At 36.7% G+C, this 14,659-nt stretch overlaps 1 protein-coding gene across 2 annotated transcripts; it reads left to right on the forward strand.

Moving 5' to 3' along the window:
• Nucleotides 1-353: 353 nt before the first annotated feature.
• LOC102680622 lies at nt 354-8,955 on the forward strand. 2 transcript variants are annotated; one of them, XM_006616287.2, is made up of 3 exons: nt 354-1,023; nt 4,143-4,325; nt 7,842-8,955. In XM_006616287.2, the coding sequence occupies exons 1-3, from the start codon at nt 910-912 to the stop codon at nt 8,034-8,036; spliced, it is 492 nt and encodes a 163-aa protein (XP_006616350.1). In that variant the 5' UTR covers nt 354-909; the 3' UTR covers nt 8,037-8,955. The 2 variants fall into 2 exon arrangements, with proteins under 2 accessions (XP_006616350.1, XP_006616351.1); XM_006616288.2 differs by lacking the exon at nt 354-1,023 and adding an exon at nt 1,273-1,609.
• Nucleotides 8,956-14,659: the final 5,704 nt, after the last annotated feature.

Consider the following 14,659-nt stretch of genomic DNA (forward strand, 5'->3'; position numbering starts at 1 on the left):
ATATATCATCGGATACAAAACGTGAAACTGAATTGACAAATTGCCAGGAAAGAAAATCCAATATACGTGTTATACTTTGACTTATGATCAAAGGTCATAATTTGAGAGATACAAGCTTTCCTCTAATTTTTCAAAAATACGTGTCATTTCGTTCCACGTCATGTCCAATATCTATGCTTAAACTCTTGCAATGTTTTTAATTGTCCATAATCGGATAAATATTCTTTTTTATATTCAGAATGATACATTAAGGTTTTCGATTGTGTTCGAGATAAATTACATTTTTTTTTTTTGTAATTGAAAAACAATCTTTCGTAAAATCGATCGTTTTTCACGCGTAGGTGTTCAGCCATAAGATTTTTAAGTAAGGCAAAAGAAAAAAGAAAAAAAAGAAAGAAAGAAAAGGGATCGTCTAATTTTGGCAAAAACAGAGCCTTACCTTCGATCTTCGTTCCGCGACGCAACGCAACGCAACGTTTGAGAGACGAGGATTTATCGAACGTAGGTGTGTTGGCCGGTCGTGTTGTTCGTTTATTATGCTAGCTGGTTTGCCTGGCTTATATTGTGCCGGGCAGCGTTGTAAATGCGCGGCTGGCTCTGTTCTTCCATCCACCGCCCGTTACAGTTTCCTTCCTCCAGCCTCCTCAGTTCCCATTTTCTCAACCACTCACGACTCGCGTAGGTGCGCCGTGTACGCTGTTCGATCCCCAATCGCGAGTTTCGGCGCGGATGCAAATTACCGTGCGCGAGATGTAGTTTTCGAGTCGACAGTGAGCTCGGTTTACTCTTTCGATCGATCGTTCTCACCGCGCGCCTTTATCTTTATTTCGCCTTCCTCCACGAATGCGGCTCGAGTGTAATTCGTGCAAATTCGTGTAAAACAAAAAAGGAAAAAAGAAAAAAAGACGAATGTCTCTTGCTTGGTGCGATCAAATTGGAGACAAGAGAGATCACGGGATGACTGTATCCGAGAATGGATCCACAACAGAGATGGTCTCCATAAACTCGGCCAGAAGTTCCAAGGTGATTACATCTTTCGAAGGATGAACTCGAGATTCTTCTGCGAAGATCGTAGTGCGATTTCTATGATTTCTTCCACATGGACGTATACAGTGATTCGTATTTTTCTTTCTTCTTTTTTTTCTTCGTTATATTATTTTCTAATTAAGGCTGGTATAAATTTTCCCATTGTCTCTCTTGAGGCGTAGGGAGTTGTTCGTTGTAAAAGTTTTTTAAGGGGCGGTGTTCCCCTCGTACGGAGGGGAGGGAACGAGAGAAGAAAACGGAGAACGTTCGAGAGAGCGTTTTGTCGTGTACGATAAAATGCGGATGTGCATAAGAGCATTCGTCTCGTTGCGAGGTGTCTTTTCAATGATTCGCGTCGTCGTTTGAATCGAGATCGAAAAAAGAAAAAAAGAAAAAAAAAAAAACGCATACGCTTCGATGATCTCGTGAAATCTCGTACCTATCAAAGGGGACGTTTTCATCGTTGAAGATTATTTAAATCTGTCAGAAGAGGGTGATCTTACGTACGATGATCAGGGGCGCGGTGCCTCTCAGATCGAACTCGACCTCCTCGAGGAACACCCTGAATATTGTCACGACCAGGGTTAGTCAACAATGATATTTACACACGATTATATTTATACAGAGTCTCGAAAGGATATTCTCTTTATCTTCGCGCGAAATTATCGGTGTATACATGTAATAATAATTTTCAAAAGGGCAGAGGGTGTGGTAAAAAGAGAATTGGACGTTTTATTCGCGATACGAAATTTAGCACAGTTCCATTCCACACTTTACGGTCCCACGCTTCCTTACCCGATGCCTTGAACTTTTCCAATCATCCGTGTTAAACTTCTCCGCAACATCGAAGACGGATGGACAACGGTTTTTCGCATCGATAGTTCCCATCCGTGCACTCTTTTTAATAATATCGTCGTACGCCCCTTTTCTTCTTTTTTTTCGAAGTGAGATAAAAAATTCAGCTTCCTCGCGCTCTGCAACAAAGGAACGAGTAATAATGTTTACTTTTTAAAAAGCTTATATTACGAATATAATGGTACGAATATAATAGGTTTTTAATGATGAAATCTCAAAATGCAATTTTTTTTTTATCGCGCCTTTCTCTCATCGCTTTATAAGCTTCGTAGCTTTCCCTTTCCACGTGAAACGGGCGATTTACACTTTACAAATCAAAATATAGAAATATATACAAAAGCAAAGTCGCGTTATTAATGTTAATCCTTTGTTTTCGCATTTATATGGAAACGAGTCATATGCTCGCGCGAAGCGGAACAGAGAACACCGCGGTATTTTCTATCCAATTTGGAGGATTGTTAACTCTCTTCATTTCTCCACATCTGCTTCGTGGTGCGTTTATCAACATTAATATTATTTTTAATTTTAATTAAAAATACATAGTCTGGCTGGATTTCTGACAATTGAGAATTCCATTACGCGTCAATCTTTTTCTCGATTAACTATTTCAATATTAATTATTCTCTTTTTCTCACTTTTCCTTAAATCAATATTTTACTTTAAAAATACCCAGTAATTTCATTTAATATAGCTCTATACTTGTTAACTTGTTGATTACAAAGATTTCGAGAGATCTCTTTTATTTTGAAAATCTTGAAAATCTACATAAACCATTTACATTTCTCATATATTAATTATTCCATTCCATTTTCAATTATAACAACAACAACAACAACAATAAAATACCAGTTTCGAGACAAACATCGTATCTAAAAATACCAATCATCTCCATCATTCTAGAACCTCAACCAGAAATCGGATCAAACTTCGAATCGTCAATAAATCCCAAAAAGCGAAAGAAAATCATAAGAGAGAGAGAGAGAGAGAGAGAGAGGAGTGCGTGATCTTCCATCGCGCCACGTATTCCAATCGAAGTCGAGGAAAATAATCACACGGTCGTGATTCGATCCTCGAAGCAGATGTCGGAAACGATCTGCACACGGTACGGTTACGGATTTGCGACTCACGCCTTCGCGACTTCGTGCTCGCCCCATGACGAAATAGATCGGCGACGAAGCGTGGCCGACTATCCCCGTCGCTACTATCCCCGATTTGAATACGATAATAATAGGAAAACGCGTGTCGGGATGATGGCCGCGGATGCACGCAGAATGCAAAGCGACCCCTCGAATTGCATCGTGGTGTCGTGGGACTGGAAATGGATCTCTCACTTCCGCCACCGATCGTTACTCAAAATTTAATACGCGAATTCCCGTTTTCTCCCTTCCTTCCTTCCTTCGTTCCAAGCATTCTGCAAGCTGTAATTTTTTGATATTAAACGATTTTTGTTCGAACTCGTTTCGTTCAAGGCAAGTTTCGTGGAATAATGATATCCTTCTCGTTGAATTTTGATTAATATAGGTTTTAAGGGAGTTTTAAAAAGGAATTTTTTGGAAATTCTTTATAGTATATTTTTGATACTTTGGTAAATATTAATCCTTGTGTTATTAGTGAATACGGTTTTTATTTTTATGAATACTATAATAAAAAGGACAAAGTGTCTTTTGTTAAAGTATTCGAATAATTCGAAAGAAAAGGACTTCGTACAAATTACAAAGAGATTCATCGTTCAGATAACAAGATATTTTGTAAATATTAATTTTAATAACACTTTAATCATTTTTAAAAAATACCATCTTATCTATTTTTTTTCTTTAATCTAATTTTCGAGAAGTAAATTCAAACATTCTTTCGAATTGTAATTTTAATACAACGATCTCTTCTACGCGACTATCCCTTCTTTTTACCCTCTTCAACCATAAAGACGTATTTATTCTCTTTTCAAGCATGTCTTCCCTCAACGAGCGTTCATAAATTCACTGTCAGCATCAAAGCTAGCATCTCTCCTTTAGAATTTCCATCCCGACCCTCCTCCTACGCCGTCGTTCGTGTACATCTTCCGACGTTATCGACGTTATCATCATCCCACATTTTACATCCACTTCACGTGTCTCCGAACGAATCACCGCTACGGACTAATAGTCGAAAAAGATATTCGATCCTTCGAGTATACATTCTCTTCGTCCAATTTTCACATGTGTGTAACAATTCGAAATCTAAATTCACGGAGCATCGTTTGTATATTTGTCATTTGTCGACAGGAGGAAAGACGTCGGACCGGAAGATACGTCGCGGGTGGTGCTGTGCTGGCAATCATGCTTCTGGCCGTGCATCAAGCGCTCCTCAGGGACGCGTCCACCATAGCCGGTGTATGCATACCGGCCATAATAATGATTTCCTACATTATATGGATCTTGTATTCCGCCCATCGGGACAGACGAAAGGTAACCTTTTTTTTTTTAATCGAACAATGGCAGTTACGATCCAACCTCAAACGAGTTCGCCGTTCCTCCTTCCTGGACCAGTGCCAGTGGATTCGTTAAATGTTTTCGATATCTTGGAATATTGGGGCAAAGTTTTTCGGGAGAGCTGGAAATTTTTTTCCGTCTTTGTAGTAAAATTTTCCGATACTTTGTGAATTTCATTGATAAAATTTTCGATAAAATCAGAATGGCCATCTCGAGAAAGAAAATCTTTTCTATCTCTCTGGTTTTTTTTTGTAGAAACTGATAGTACTGCGAACTAGATGCGCGCGAGACTTTTTTAATTAAACGCATAAAGCGAAGCTTTATAAATTTTCGAGCAAATGTTCGCGAAGAATATTAGAAGGGAGGAATAGTTCGAGCTCCTTTTTTCTCGTGATTCTTTTCGTCTCTTTCTCAAGAAAAAAAAAAAAAAAGAAAAGTTTGACGCTTTCTCATAAAGAGACTAGACCGTCATTCAAGCCAAGTAATTTTCTAAAGCGTCTTCCCCATCCTTTCGCCATGCTTCAATTTCCTTGAATTCTTACTTAATCTTCCGTTAATTCTTTCTTTGATCATTTTTACTTGCTTCTTAAGAATCTGTCTTAAGTCCATTAACAAAATATCCTGCTCCTCAAAACGTTCTCCCACGTCTAAGCAATAAATACACGAGATACGCGTTCTTAACGTCGACGTTTAAATTTATTAAAAGTCTTGCAAATCTTTTTTTACCTATCTAATTTCTATTATAATCATTCCTTGCAAAATATCCAATCTTCCTTACATCCAAATATTTATCTACCTACCTATTATATATTATTAACGAATAAATTATTTACTCGATAATTTACCTTTCTAATCCAACTTAATTATTCTATTCCAGAATCATATCCTGCTTTCAAACATTTACCCACATACGTAACACCGGCCATCATCGATGCAATAAACGAACAACATTCCCAACATTCTTAACGTCGTTGCGACCGTTCCAACGAGTCATAATCCACGTTCACTGGCCGAATTTCCGTCCAATTTTCGTGGAAAGTTTCGGGCGATGGACCCCAAACTTCCCTCCCTTCGATGTAATTGAATGGAGGGGGAGGAGGAGGAGGGAGGGAAGCGAAGTTCGGAAATAAATGTCATTTTCGAGGATGCGCAAAAACCGGAGGCAGCAAATCAACGGCAACACGAGCGAGTAACAACCTCGAATTGAACGAAGCTTTTTTTTTTCGCTTTCCGGCTACTTTTAATCTTGTAAATAAGCCACGTGGGATGCAGCGCGCCCCACGGCGCGGAAACTGATAATCGAATTCGACTGGGATCGGCCTCGTTTTTGAAAAATCGGTGTGGAAACCTCGATGTCTCGTGGAAATCGCGATCGAGTCAGATCGATTTACTTGCGATAAATCGTATTCGCCTCAGTGTTATCGGTTGAATATAGATTTTCGCTTGAAAATCTTCCCATTTTCTTTAACTTTACGTCACGTTGCTTGCTTGAGAAACTGGATTTTAATTTAGGAATGAAAATCCGTTGGACTCGATGTAATTTTTCATCGTCGATCTACGTTTTCTCGTGTGGCTCGTATGGGGTGAATTATCTAAATTATTTGCCAAATAGAAATAAATTTTCTTTCCTTGTTAATTAGAGAGTTCGATAAATAAGGATCTTCTGAAATCGTTTTTTACATAATTTAGTTTCTTCTCTAAAAACAAAAATAATTAAGATGATTGTCTCATTAAATTGATAATTTCACGAGAAAAACGCATGAAGGAGAATTCAATTCCAAAAATTTTGTTCCAAAGATTGAAAAATCGACTTCTTTGAAATCTTTTGATTCGATAAAGCGTTATTTTTTGTTTTTATTCGTACAGTGGCGATCGATCGTGTCGATACGCGATCAAATAATCATCGAATACAGAATCGGAATAAAACGTTCAACAAATTTTCCGCAAGATTGTTTCATTGGTAACAATTTTTCGCGTTCATTGAACACAACGAAATTAAAATGTGCTCCATTTGTCCGTTAAAAATAATTTCGTGACTCGATTTGCAATTTTTTCTTTCTTTTTTTGTAATAAGCGATAATTTTCCATCCCATTTTCTGTCGAGCCACGTGGTATTTAACGTAACGTCGCTGAATACAAAAAAGGGGATTATTATCGGTAGATAAAAAAAATGAACAATAAACAAGGAAACTGAAGGGGTATACGGGAAAGTTTGTCTAAACTGGAACAAGGTTAGTTGATAATACGAAACGAGGTTATCTTCTCGTGAACAGGATTCGTGATTTACGATGGGTGAGAATGGCGCCAGTTCCGCAGATTTTCTTTTCGTTAAATACATCCTTGGAAAAATTGCGAAAAATGCAATTTTTTTTTAATTAACTTCCCTCGAACACCCTTCCCAACGGGCTAACTAATCGAATCACATCCACGTTATGCAAGACGACGGAAATTGTAACTTTCTTTCCTGCGACGCAAAAGGATTACCTCAACTCTTTCGCCAAGTTATTGAATTCTCCTGCCCTACTAATAACTTTTAGTCACCATTTTTCTGTGCCACTTTCTTCCTCTTTCTTCCTCGTTTCTACCTCATAGTAAGACTTTCCCAATTTCTATTAATTTTATACGAATTTTGAGAAAGAAATTTAACTTTTTTGCGAATAGAAAATGTAATGCATATTAAATGTTTAGAAAATTGAATACATGCTTCGTAATATAATTCTCGCGAAATTTTAATCACCGAGAAATTTCTGCACTAATTAAAATTTCGAATTTATTAAATGAAGACAATAGTTGATGAAAAATATTTCGTCAAGAATTAATGCGTATCTTTACGAAGTATTTTTGATTACATTAACATAAATTTATGACTTTTTCTATTCGCAATCGTGTAAAATAATAATCACGATTTTTATCATTATGAAACATATATTTCTTAATTGGAAGACAAACCGATTTTTATTACACTTTCCCAAAAAATCAAACCAAACGATATACTATTGATCGAAGAACATCGACTTCTTATTCCATCTTTCTAAAAATACTCAAAACAAGAAACATTATACTATATCCAAAATCTAAAATCTCGCGTGAAAAGAAATTCTCGAGTAACTATTTACAGACGTGCATTTACAAAAAAAAAAAGGTTAAACAACTCGAGAAACAAACTTCAAAAGCGTCAATCCTTCGTTCAATCCTCTCTTCCTCTCAACTCACGAAATACAAATATTCTTCTCCTTTTCAAACTCGAACGCGACTCGACAACTATTCGAATCGACGACAGTCGATTCGCCCTAGTCGATGCATGAGCGCTCCTCTTCTCTTTGTTAGCTTAACAACACACAGTTTCCCGATCGACAATACCTTTGCCCCCGATCTTTTCGTCAAGAGAAGACACACACGATCGAAACAGAACACGAAGGGCTCGAAAAATGTGTAAACAAGTTTGCCAAGTTACATTGCCAACTTGCTTCAACCGACGATTCTGGTTTTCAGGCGTTGAGATTCGCGACAGCGATGCAGCTGACAGAAGTAATCAGCGTGCCACCCAGGTCGAATGGAGAGATCCGCAGAAACGGGGCGAGCAAGGACGAGACACGAAAGTCAAACGGTTCGAAATCAGCCTACAATGTTCGAGAGTCGTCGTCCCGCGAAAATCCTGCCTTCTCTTCCAAAGACGAAGCTGCGTGAGAGGAATCGCTCAACTTTGTCACGTTGGATGTGAAACCAAAACTACTCGATTCTGGTTTTTTATCACGATGAACTTTCCGCCAGAGAAATACCAGTATTTTTTCCTTTTCTGTTATGTTCTAAAACATTTGATATTTTAGATCGTACGATGTAAATTACCGATTTTTGTATTCTCTTTTTCATCCAAAATCTTCCAACAAATGGTTCCAAAATCGAAGAGGATTCGAGTAAGCGGATAATCGATTCGATAGAAATATTTAAACATGTCATAGAAGAATGATGCAAATCCAAAACGATTGTGTATACGAATTGAGAACAAGTTCTTTCCCATCGTATTGTAATTGTTATCGTTTGAAGTTTCCGCGAACGATTTTCATCATTCAATATGTACAACGATTCGACTTTACAATTTTAAATTAATAAACGAAGAGAAAGGCAAAAGCAAGAGTCAAGACAAATATTAAGACGGTAAACTTAGTCTTAAGAGGTTTAAAACGAGATTCGAACGGGATCGAGTCAGCATACTACAATTCTTACCGACTTTAATCGTTCCCCCGAGGCAGAAAGCGAACGAACGAGCTTCGTGCACAACCTAATAACATAATAAATACTTGGTTCGGTTTCGTTTTCGGGGCGGCCCGATTTCCCGCGATAGAATTATTTGTTTAGCCCCGTGGCCGGAATTATTTGTTTCCGCGGCGGTTTGTGATGCAACAACGTTCCCGAACGCACGTTGCCCCTGTTTCCCAGATAAATCTATTTGGCGGGGCAGATAAATCGCGAAAAACGCGACATGTAATACATTTGGAACAATTGTCGCGACAAATTCCATTTTTCGGCCGAAATTTTATCGGGGGAGGCCGATTTTTCCTCCACCGATCTCTCTTCTTTGACGACAAGTTTATTCCAAGTTTATTGTCTCTCGTCCTTGAGATTTCCTTTTTTTTCTTTCTTTCTTTTTTTTTTTAATTTTTCTATTATTTACGAGTTCTCCATGCAACACCATTTGTCGGAAGGTCCACGGTGAATTACGCGGAGATAGAAAGGGTGGAACCATGCCTCCTCGGTTACTTATTAGCCTGTGCGTGGCTCGTAAATCGCGGTTATAAAGAGTTACGCGGAATATTACTTGAAAAATACGAGCTTCGTTTAATATTATGCAACGAGGAACTCGTTATTGCATCATTTTCATACTTCTCGATTATCGTTATTCTTGAGCAAATCGGATAAATCGGAGAATGAACATCTATCAGGTATCAATTGTAATTTTCTTTGTGATTCCTGATAAAAAAATGAGCGAATTAATTGCAATTCTCAGACCTTCATGCGTATAAAGAACAATATGGGGGTCTAACAGATGCGTAAAAATTATCTATTTCTTTTCGACGTTAGAGTTTAAATATTTAGACTGTAAGTTCTTTTCGTAATTCGAAAATAATAATAAAAAAAAAAAAAGAAAATTGGAGAATGTTCTTCGCTTGAGTGTTAATATTTACAGTAGAAGTTCTACTGTGTGCATATAATTTCAATTAATCTTCCTCTTTATCTCTCCCCATCTTTCCACGATTATGTAAATATTTAACCGAAGCCAAATGCAAGGTAAATAAATGCAAGCGGCAAAAGGAAGCTGAAATGCGCAACTGGGATCTCATCTCTACGTAATGCAGACATCATCGAGGAGGGTGTATATAATAATAGCGATACCAGAAGAATTATTTTCCCTCTCTTTATCCATTAATGAGGAATGTATAATCGTATTTTACCTCTTGAAAATGAATTTCACTCCTCCTCTTCAAAAAACCACGGTGCAAACGGAAGAGAACGCGTTAAGCGATAATCAACGAGTTTGAAACGATCCCCGGCAGTCGTTTGTGCGTTTCAATTTCTCCTCGACACCTGAGTAATAATTCTGGAGTACTCTGTTTCGAGTTGAATTATTTGAACGAACGTGTGAAAAGTGAAAAAGGGAACGCAACGAATTGACGGCTTAATAAATTCCACCGTTTGATAAATGACGAGTGTTAATTAAGGAAAAAAGAAAAATATATATATATATAAAGTGAGTTTCCAATTCATTAAAGAAGCTTTCAGTCCTCGCGATTTATTTTTATCGAGTGCGACGTTTCCTTCCTTCCTTCCTTATCTCTCAATTAATTATTTGCAACGCGTTTAATTAAAGGATCTATGAGCGAGTGATACCCAAGGTGAGAAAAAAGGGAATGAAAATAGAAAGGGAAATCGAGGAAAAGAAAAGCAGATTTCAAGGGAAGAGAGATAAAAATTCTTTGCTTTTCTCACGTTTATCTCTTTGCATTCGAATTGTGCACCAACGTTATGCTGTAAATTGCGAATAATAGAGCGAATATATAGTTTTTATTTGAAATCGATCGCGAAAGTTTAATAAATTGTTACACAAAGAATACACGATAAAGGTTATTATGTAATACAAAAGGTATTAAAATTGCAGTTAATTGGAGATTTTTCGAATACCGAAATTACAATAAACCCAGTATTCGACACCTTCGATAATAGATTTTATTTCATTTTTCAATTGGCAAACGTTGTGTACCACTTTGTGTACTTCGACACGTGGTACAGAAATATCCAGAAACTTATTTTCAAATATAACACGTATAACAAAATATGAATATGCGACAACAAAATTGTGCAATATGATAAATCAAAATCTCAATGTTTCTTGTTAACCGTTTTAATTGTCCCAATTTTTGTCCCAAATTTATTCCTTGATAACGATAAAAAAATTATTATAAAACTTGATTTTGATGTATCATCTTATTATAATTATATTTTAATTGTTAAAAAAAAAAGGAATTATTCAAATCGATAGAAGGGAACAATTGGCGAGTGCAGAGGGTTAAATAGAAAGCGTGACGCGTCTGACCGCTAAGGAAACCGCGTTTCGATCGAATCCAGACCAATTTCCACGAATTTACATAGCCCCATAATTCAGCCGCGATCCTATTTCGACGCGATAATTTGATTCGTCCGGCGCGGAGCGCATGATTGTAGCATCCATCTTTCGACGGTCTCGACGCGGAAGGAAACACGTCCATTTCGATACACGAACACAGTGATTAAACGCTCTTTCGTTATCCCTCTCCATCATCCCCGTTTCCCTTCCAAATTCCTACCTATTCTCGCGAGTTGAGAGAGTACAATCGTAATAACGAGAGGAAAACGGAATTGCGGTTCTAAGATAATCTATCTCTAAAAAATTCCGTGTTTTACAATGTCAACAGGAATTCCGTTTCATGAACGGGATAATTTTCAAACAATTTCGACTTTTAATTAAATTATGATATGAAAATATCATGAAATAAATCTGATATCGCGCGTTCAACGTTTCTTCTTATTGCCACTTCTTATTTTCTTCTTATTGATTTAAAATAAGAAGAGATGAATTTTTGGAAATTCAAAAGTAATTTTAAAAATTGCAAGAATAATCACGATCACTTAATGAATTCATAGTCAGAATCAAAAAACAGCAAAAACAATCAAATTCATCGAATTTCGTCACGTCAATCTTTCATAATTATCCGAAGAAAAGATAGTCACTAAAGCTAGTTTATCCGAATAAACGATATTCCATTCGTCAAGCGACTATATTGTAACGACTACGATCGATATTCCATCTAAACACGCGTCGCAATCGTCTCGATCGTAACGCTACAAGTTGACCCGATTACAATTGTCTCGATTCCAACGATCCATTAACCGATAACGACCGTTTTCTTAAACGAAGTATTCGAACTGCGCTCTACAGAGACGATTAAACGATTCTTTGGCCATTGTAACAGGATCGTGATACGATTACCAAGGGGATTCGTAAGTGTTTTCTCGCCGAGCGAGCGATCGATCGTGTCCAAGTTCCGCGGTGTAGGTGTATTGGTTAATTTGGTTTGTTTGTCCCTGGCCAAACAGGGACTTTCTCTATTGATGTGGTAATCAAATTGATAAGGAGAAACAGGGTTGGAAAGGGTTTCTTTTAAACCAGGACAGTGACTCGAAAACTTTGAATTTATTCAAAGGGAAGACCATCGTCCACGAACTCTGGGTTTAACAAGCTAATTCGTGGCGATATATGCTTGGAGAAGAATTTGTTGGCATCGTATTTCCTTGTGAAATTCATCAGAAATCTCAGTCGAGAAACATTTCCATTTTGAATGTCCATCTATCTTCGAAATTGTTAAAAATTATTATTAAACGGTTATCGATGTTTTGAAATTGATTCTTTGGCATGATTGAAAACTCGAAGGAAAACGCCGTTTCATCTTGTGTGATATATGGACCCGTTGGATCTCTCGTTCTATGAAAATCAATAAGAATTTCTGAGATTCTATGCAAGCCTGGCGCCACGAGCATTAGCATAAAAATGAAATTTCAAATAACCATTGAATAACTGTGCCGCACCACTTGCTCGTAATATTCATTTAAAACCGCGATAAGATTTTGTAAGAGAAAAAGAATGGATCGTCCAGGAATCGAATTCTTCCAACCAGAATTTTAATATTTCCAAAATTTAATATTTTATCTACCCATAAATTAATCCAATCGAGAAAAAAGTTGAATTAAAAATCTAAATAATAAAAGATCAATGAGAAGAATTATCAAAGATCAATGCGTTGTATCGTAAATTAGATAGATTATTTGCAAAAACAATAATAATGAAAAAAGAAGACGCTAAAATGTTCGTTTATTTTCTTATCAGAATTACTTAAGCCATCTTGTTGCTTTCACAATCGAATCACTTTCTAAGTAAACAATCACTTAAATGAAGTGTTAGAAATTTAAGATCATTACGCAAAACGAAATTGTGTCCAATTCGAAATTTCAAACGAATTTCTGCCTCGATATTCGATAAATCTAGGCGACTGAATCGCGCTGATTGTAGCCGCCACAGTGCGTGTACCGTGCGCTCGACAAATTTCGCACTCCCTTTGTTGATATCTCCGATGATTAATTACGCATTGAGCCGGCCGCCGATTTGCAATAATTCTGATTTACATGGCTTCCAACTTAACGAGGCACCGATCGAATATTCCTTGTTTTTCCATGAATTGATGCACACGCGTGCATCGATTGGCCTTCGTTCGTTAAACCGAATTATTAATTTCAACTCGACGAGTGTTCGTACCTCGTATTGTTTTGGAAACAGTTATAGATTCGTGTGTGAAAAAAAAGATCGAGTTTGATAATCTTCCTTCGACCACGAGAGAACGGAGTTTTGTTTTCGTCTGTCGCGAAATCGATGGCACGATTATTCTGCCCGAAAGAAAGATTTTTAAATTCTACCATTCTTTTTATTTGTTTCCTGTCTCGCGACAAGAGATCAACGCTTATATTCGAAGCAGAAAATTCATTGTTTCCATTGTGGTGGTGGCGAGCTGCGTACTGCTTCCGGCGAGATTCCAAGAATATATTTGTTAACGCCAGACGTTCGTGGAATCATTTGTTTGGCAACGAGATTGCGCCTATTATTCATTTAATGAAAATTTATGTAAAGTATGTAAAATTCGAATTGATGTGTGAGCCAAAGCGAGAGATCCAAAGTGTTGGAAAAAAATATGAAAGTCTGGAAAAATCTTTTAACTTCTCTTGAATGTGGCATTGTCTACGCTAGCAACATTATGGAGGAATAAGCGTTCTCAGTTATTTGGAATATTGGAATTAAAAAAGGATTTCGAAAAGAGACTCTGCTTTTGTCTAATGGCTCTAATTCTTTGTATATCGAAGCATAATCGTGTTAAATAATTTATGATTAAATGGAAATTTATGAATGGAAATAGCATTATTCATTTTTCAATAAACATATATTTAATAATATAACATTGTTAACCATCTGTTTAACCATCTCAAAGCAAAGATTAAATTTCTCATTATATCTCTCGAAAATAAACGAGGTGTAAGCATTTTAATCGCTAAGTAATTAAATAAATAACGAGTGACATTTATTTCAACAGCAATTTGCTACTGAGGAATATCAAGAACGTATTTTAGATTTATTATATACTTAGAACAAAGAGATCTGGCAATAAAATTTCTCTATACAACACGTTTATGGTATATGCAAGAAATTTTACAAATAAGGAATCGCGAAATGCTTTTGAAACAAATTTTGAAACATTATTGAATACGAAAAGAGAAAATTATTCTAAGTATTTCTAAATTTTAATATTCTGCATTCCAGGACAAATATATATTTAGTATATACTAAATCATCGATTTCTTAACTTTTAGAATTACTATTATTATTAACCAACCGGTATTATTCACCAGTAATCGAATATCTATTTGTAAGTTTAAGATAAATTTCGAATACTCATTTCGAAATATTTCAGAATAAATAAATCTAACAATCTGGTTAAATCTCGTTTAATGTGATTTTTGGACAAAAGATTTACGAGAGGGATCGAGATACCACGAATCTCCGAATTTAACCGAAACTTGAACATTACCACATTGTCACGGACACGCGTTGAAGAGAATACATATGTAGCACGGAGCTTACACATAGTTCGTATTAACAGACTGACATGTATCGCTGCATCTATTAATTCAACGGACTTCCACGCATGGTCGTCACTTTGCCGTGCAGTTTACTG

Source organism: Apis dorsata, unplaced genomic scaffold (genome assembly GCF_000469605.1).
Source record: "Apis dorsata unplaced genomic scaffold, Apis dorsata 1.3 scaffold_256, whole genome shotgun sequence".
In the NCBI taxonomy this organism is placed as follows: domain Eukaryota; kingdom Metazoa; phylum Arthropoda; class Insecta; order Hymenoptera; family Apidae; genus Apis; species Apis dorsata.

Bases quoted from the DNA above. Each gene is read 5' to 3' on its own strand.
- LOC102680622 (XM_006616287.2), top strand. From the start codon at position 910: ATGTCTCTTGCTTGGTGCGATCAAATTGGAGACAAGAGAGATCACGGG. The intron at 1,024-4,142 runs GTGATTACATCT...ATTTGTCGACAG, and splicing joins ACTCGGCCAGAAGTTCCAAG to GAGGAAAGACGTCGGACCGG. The intron at 4,326-7,841 runs GTAACCTTTTTT...TCTGGTTTTCAG, and splicing joins CCCATCGGGACAGACGAAAG to GCGTTGAGATTCGCGACAGC.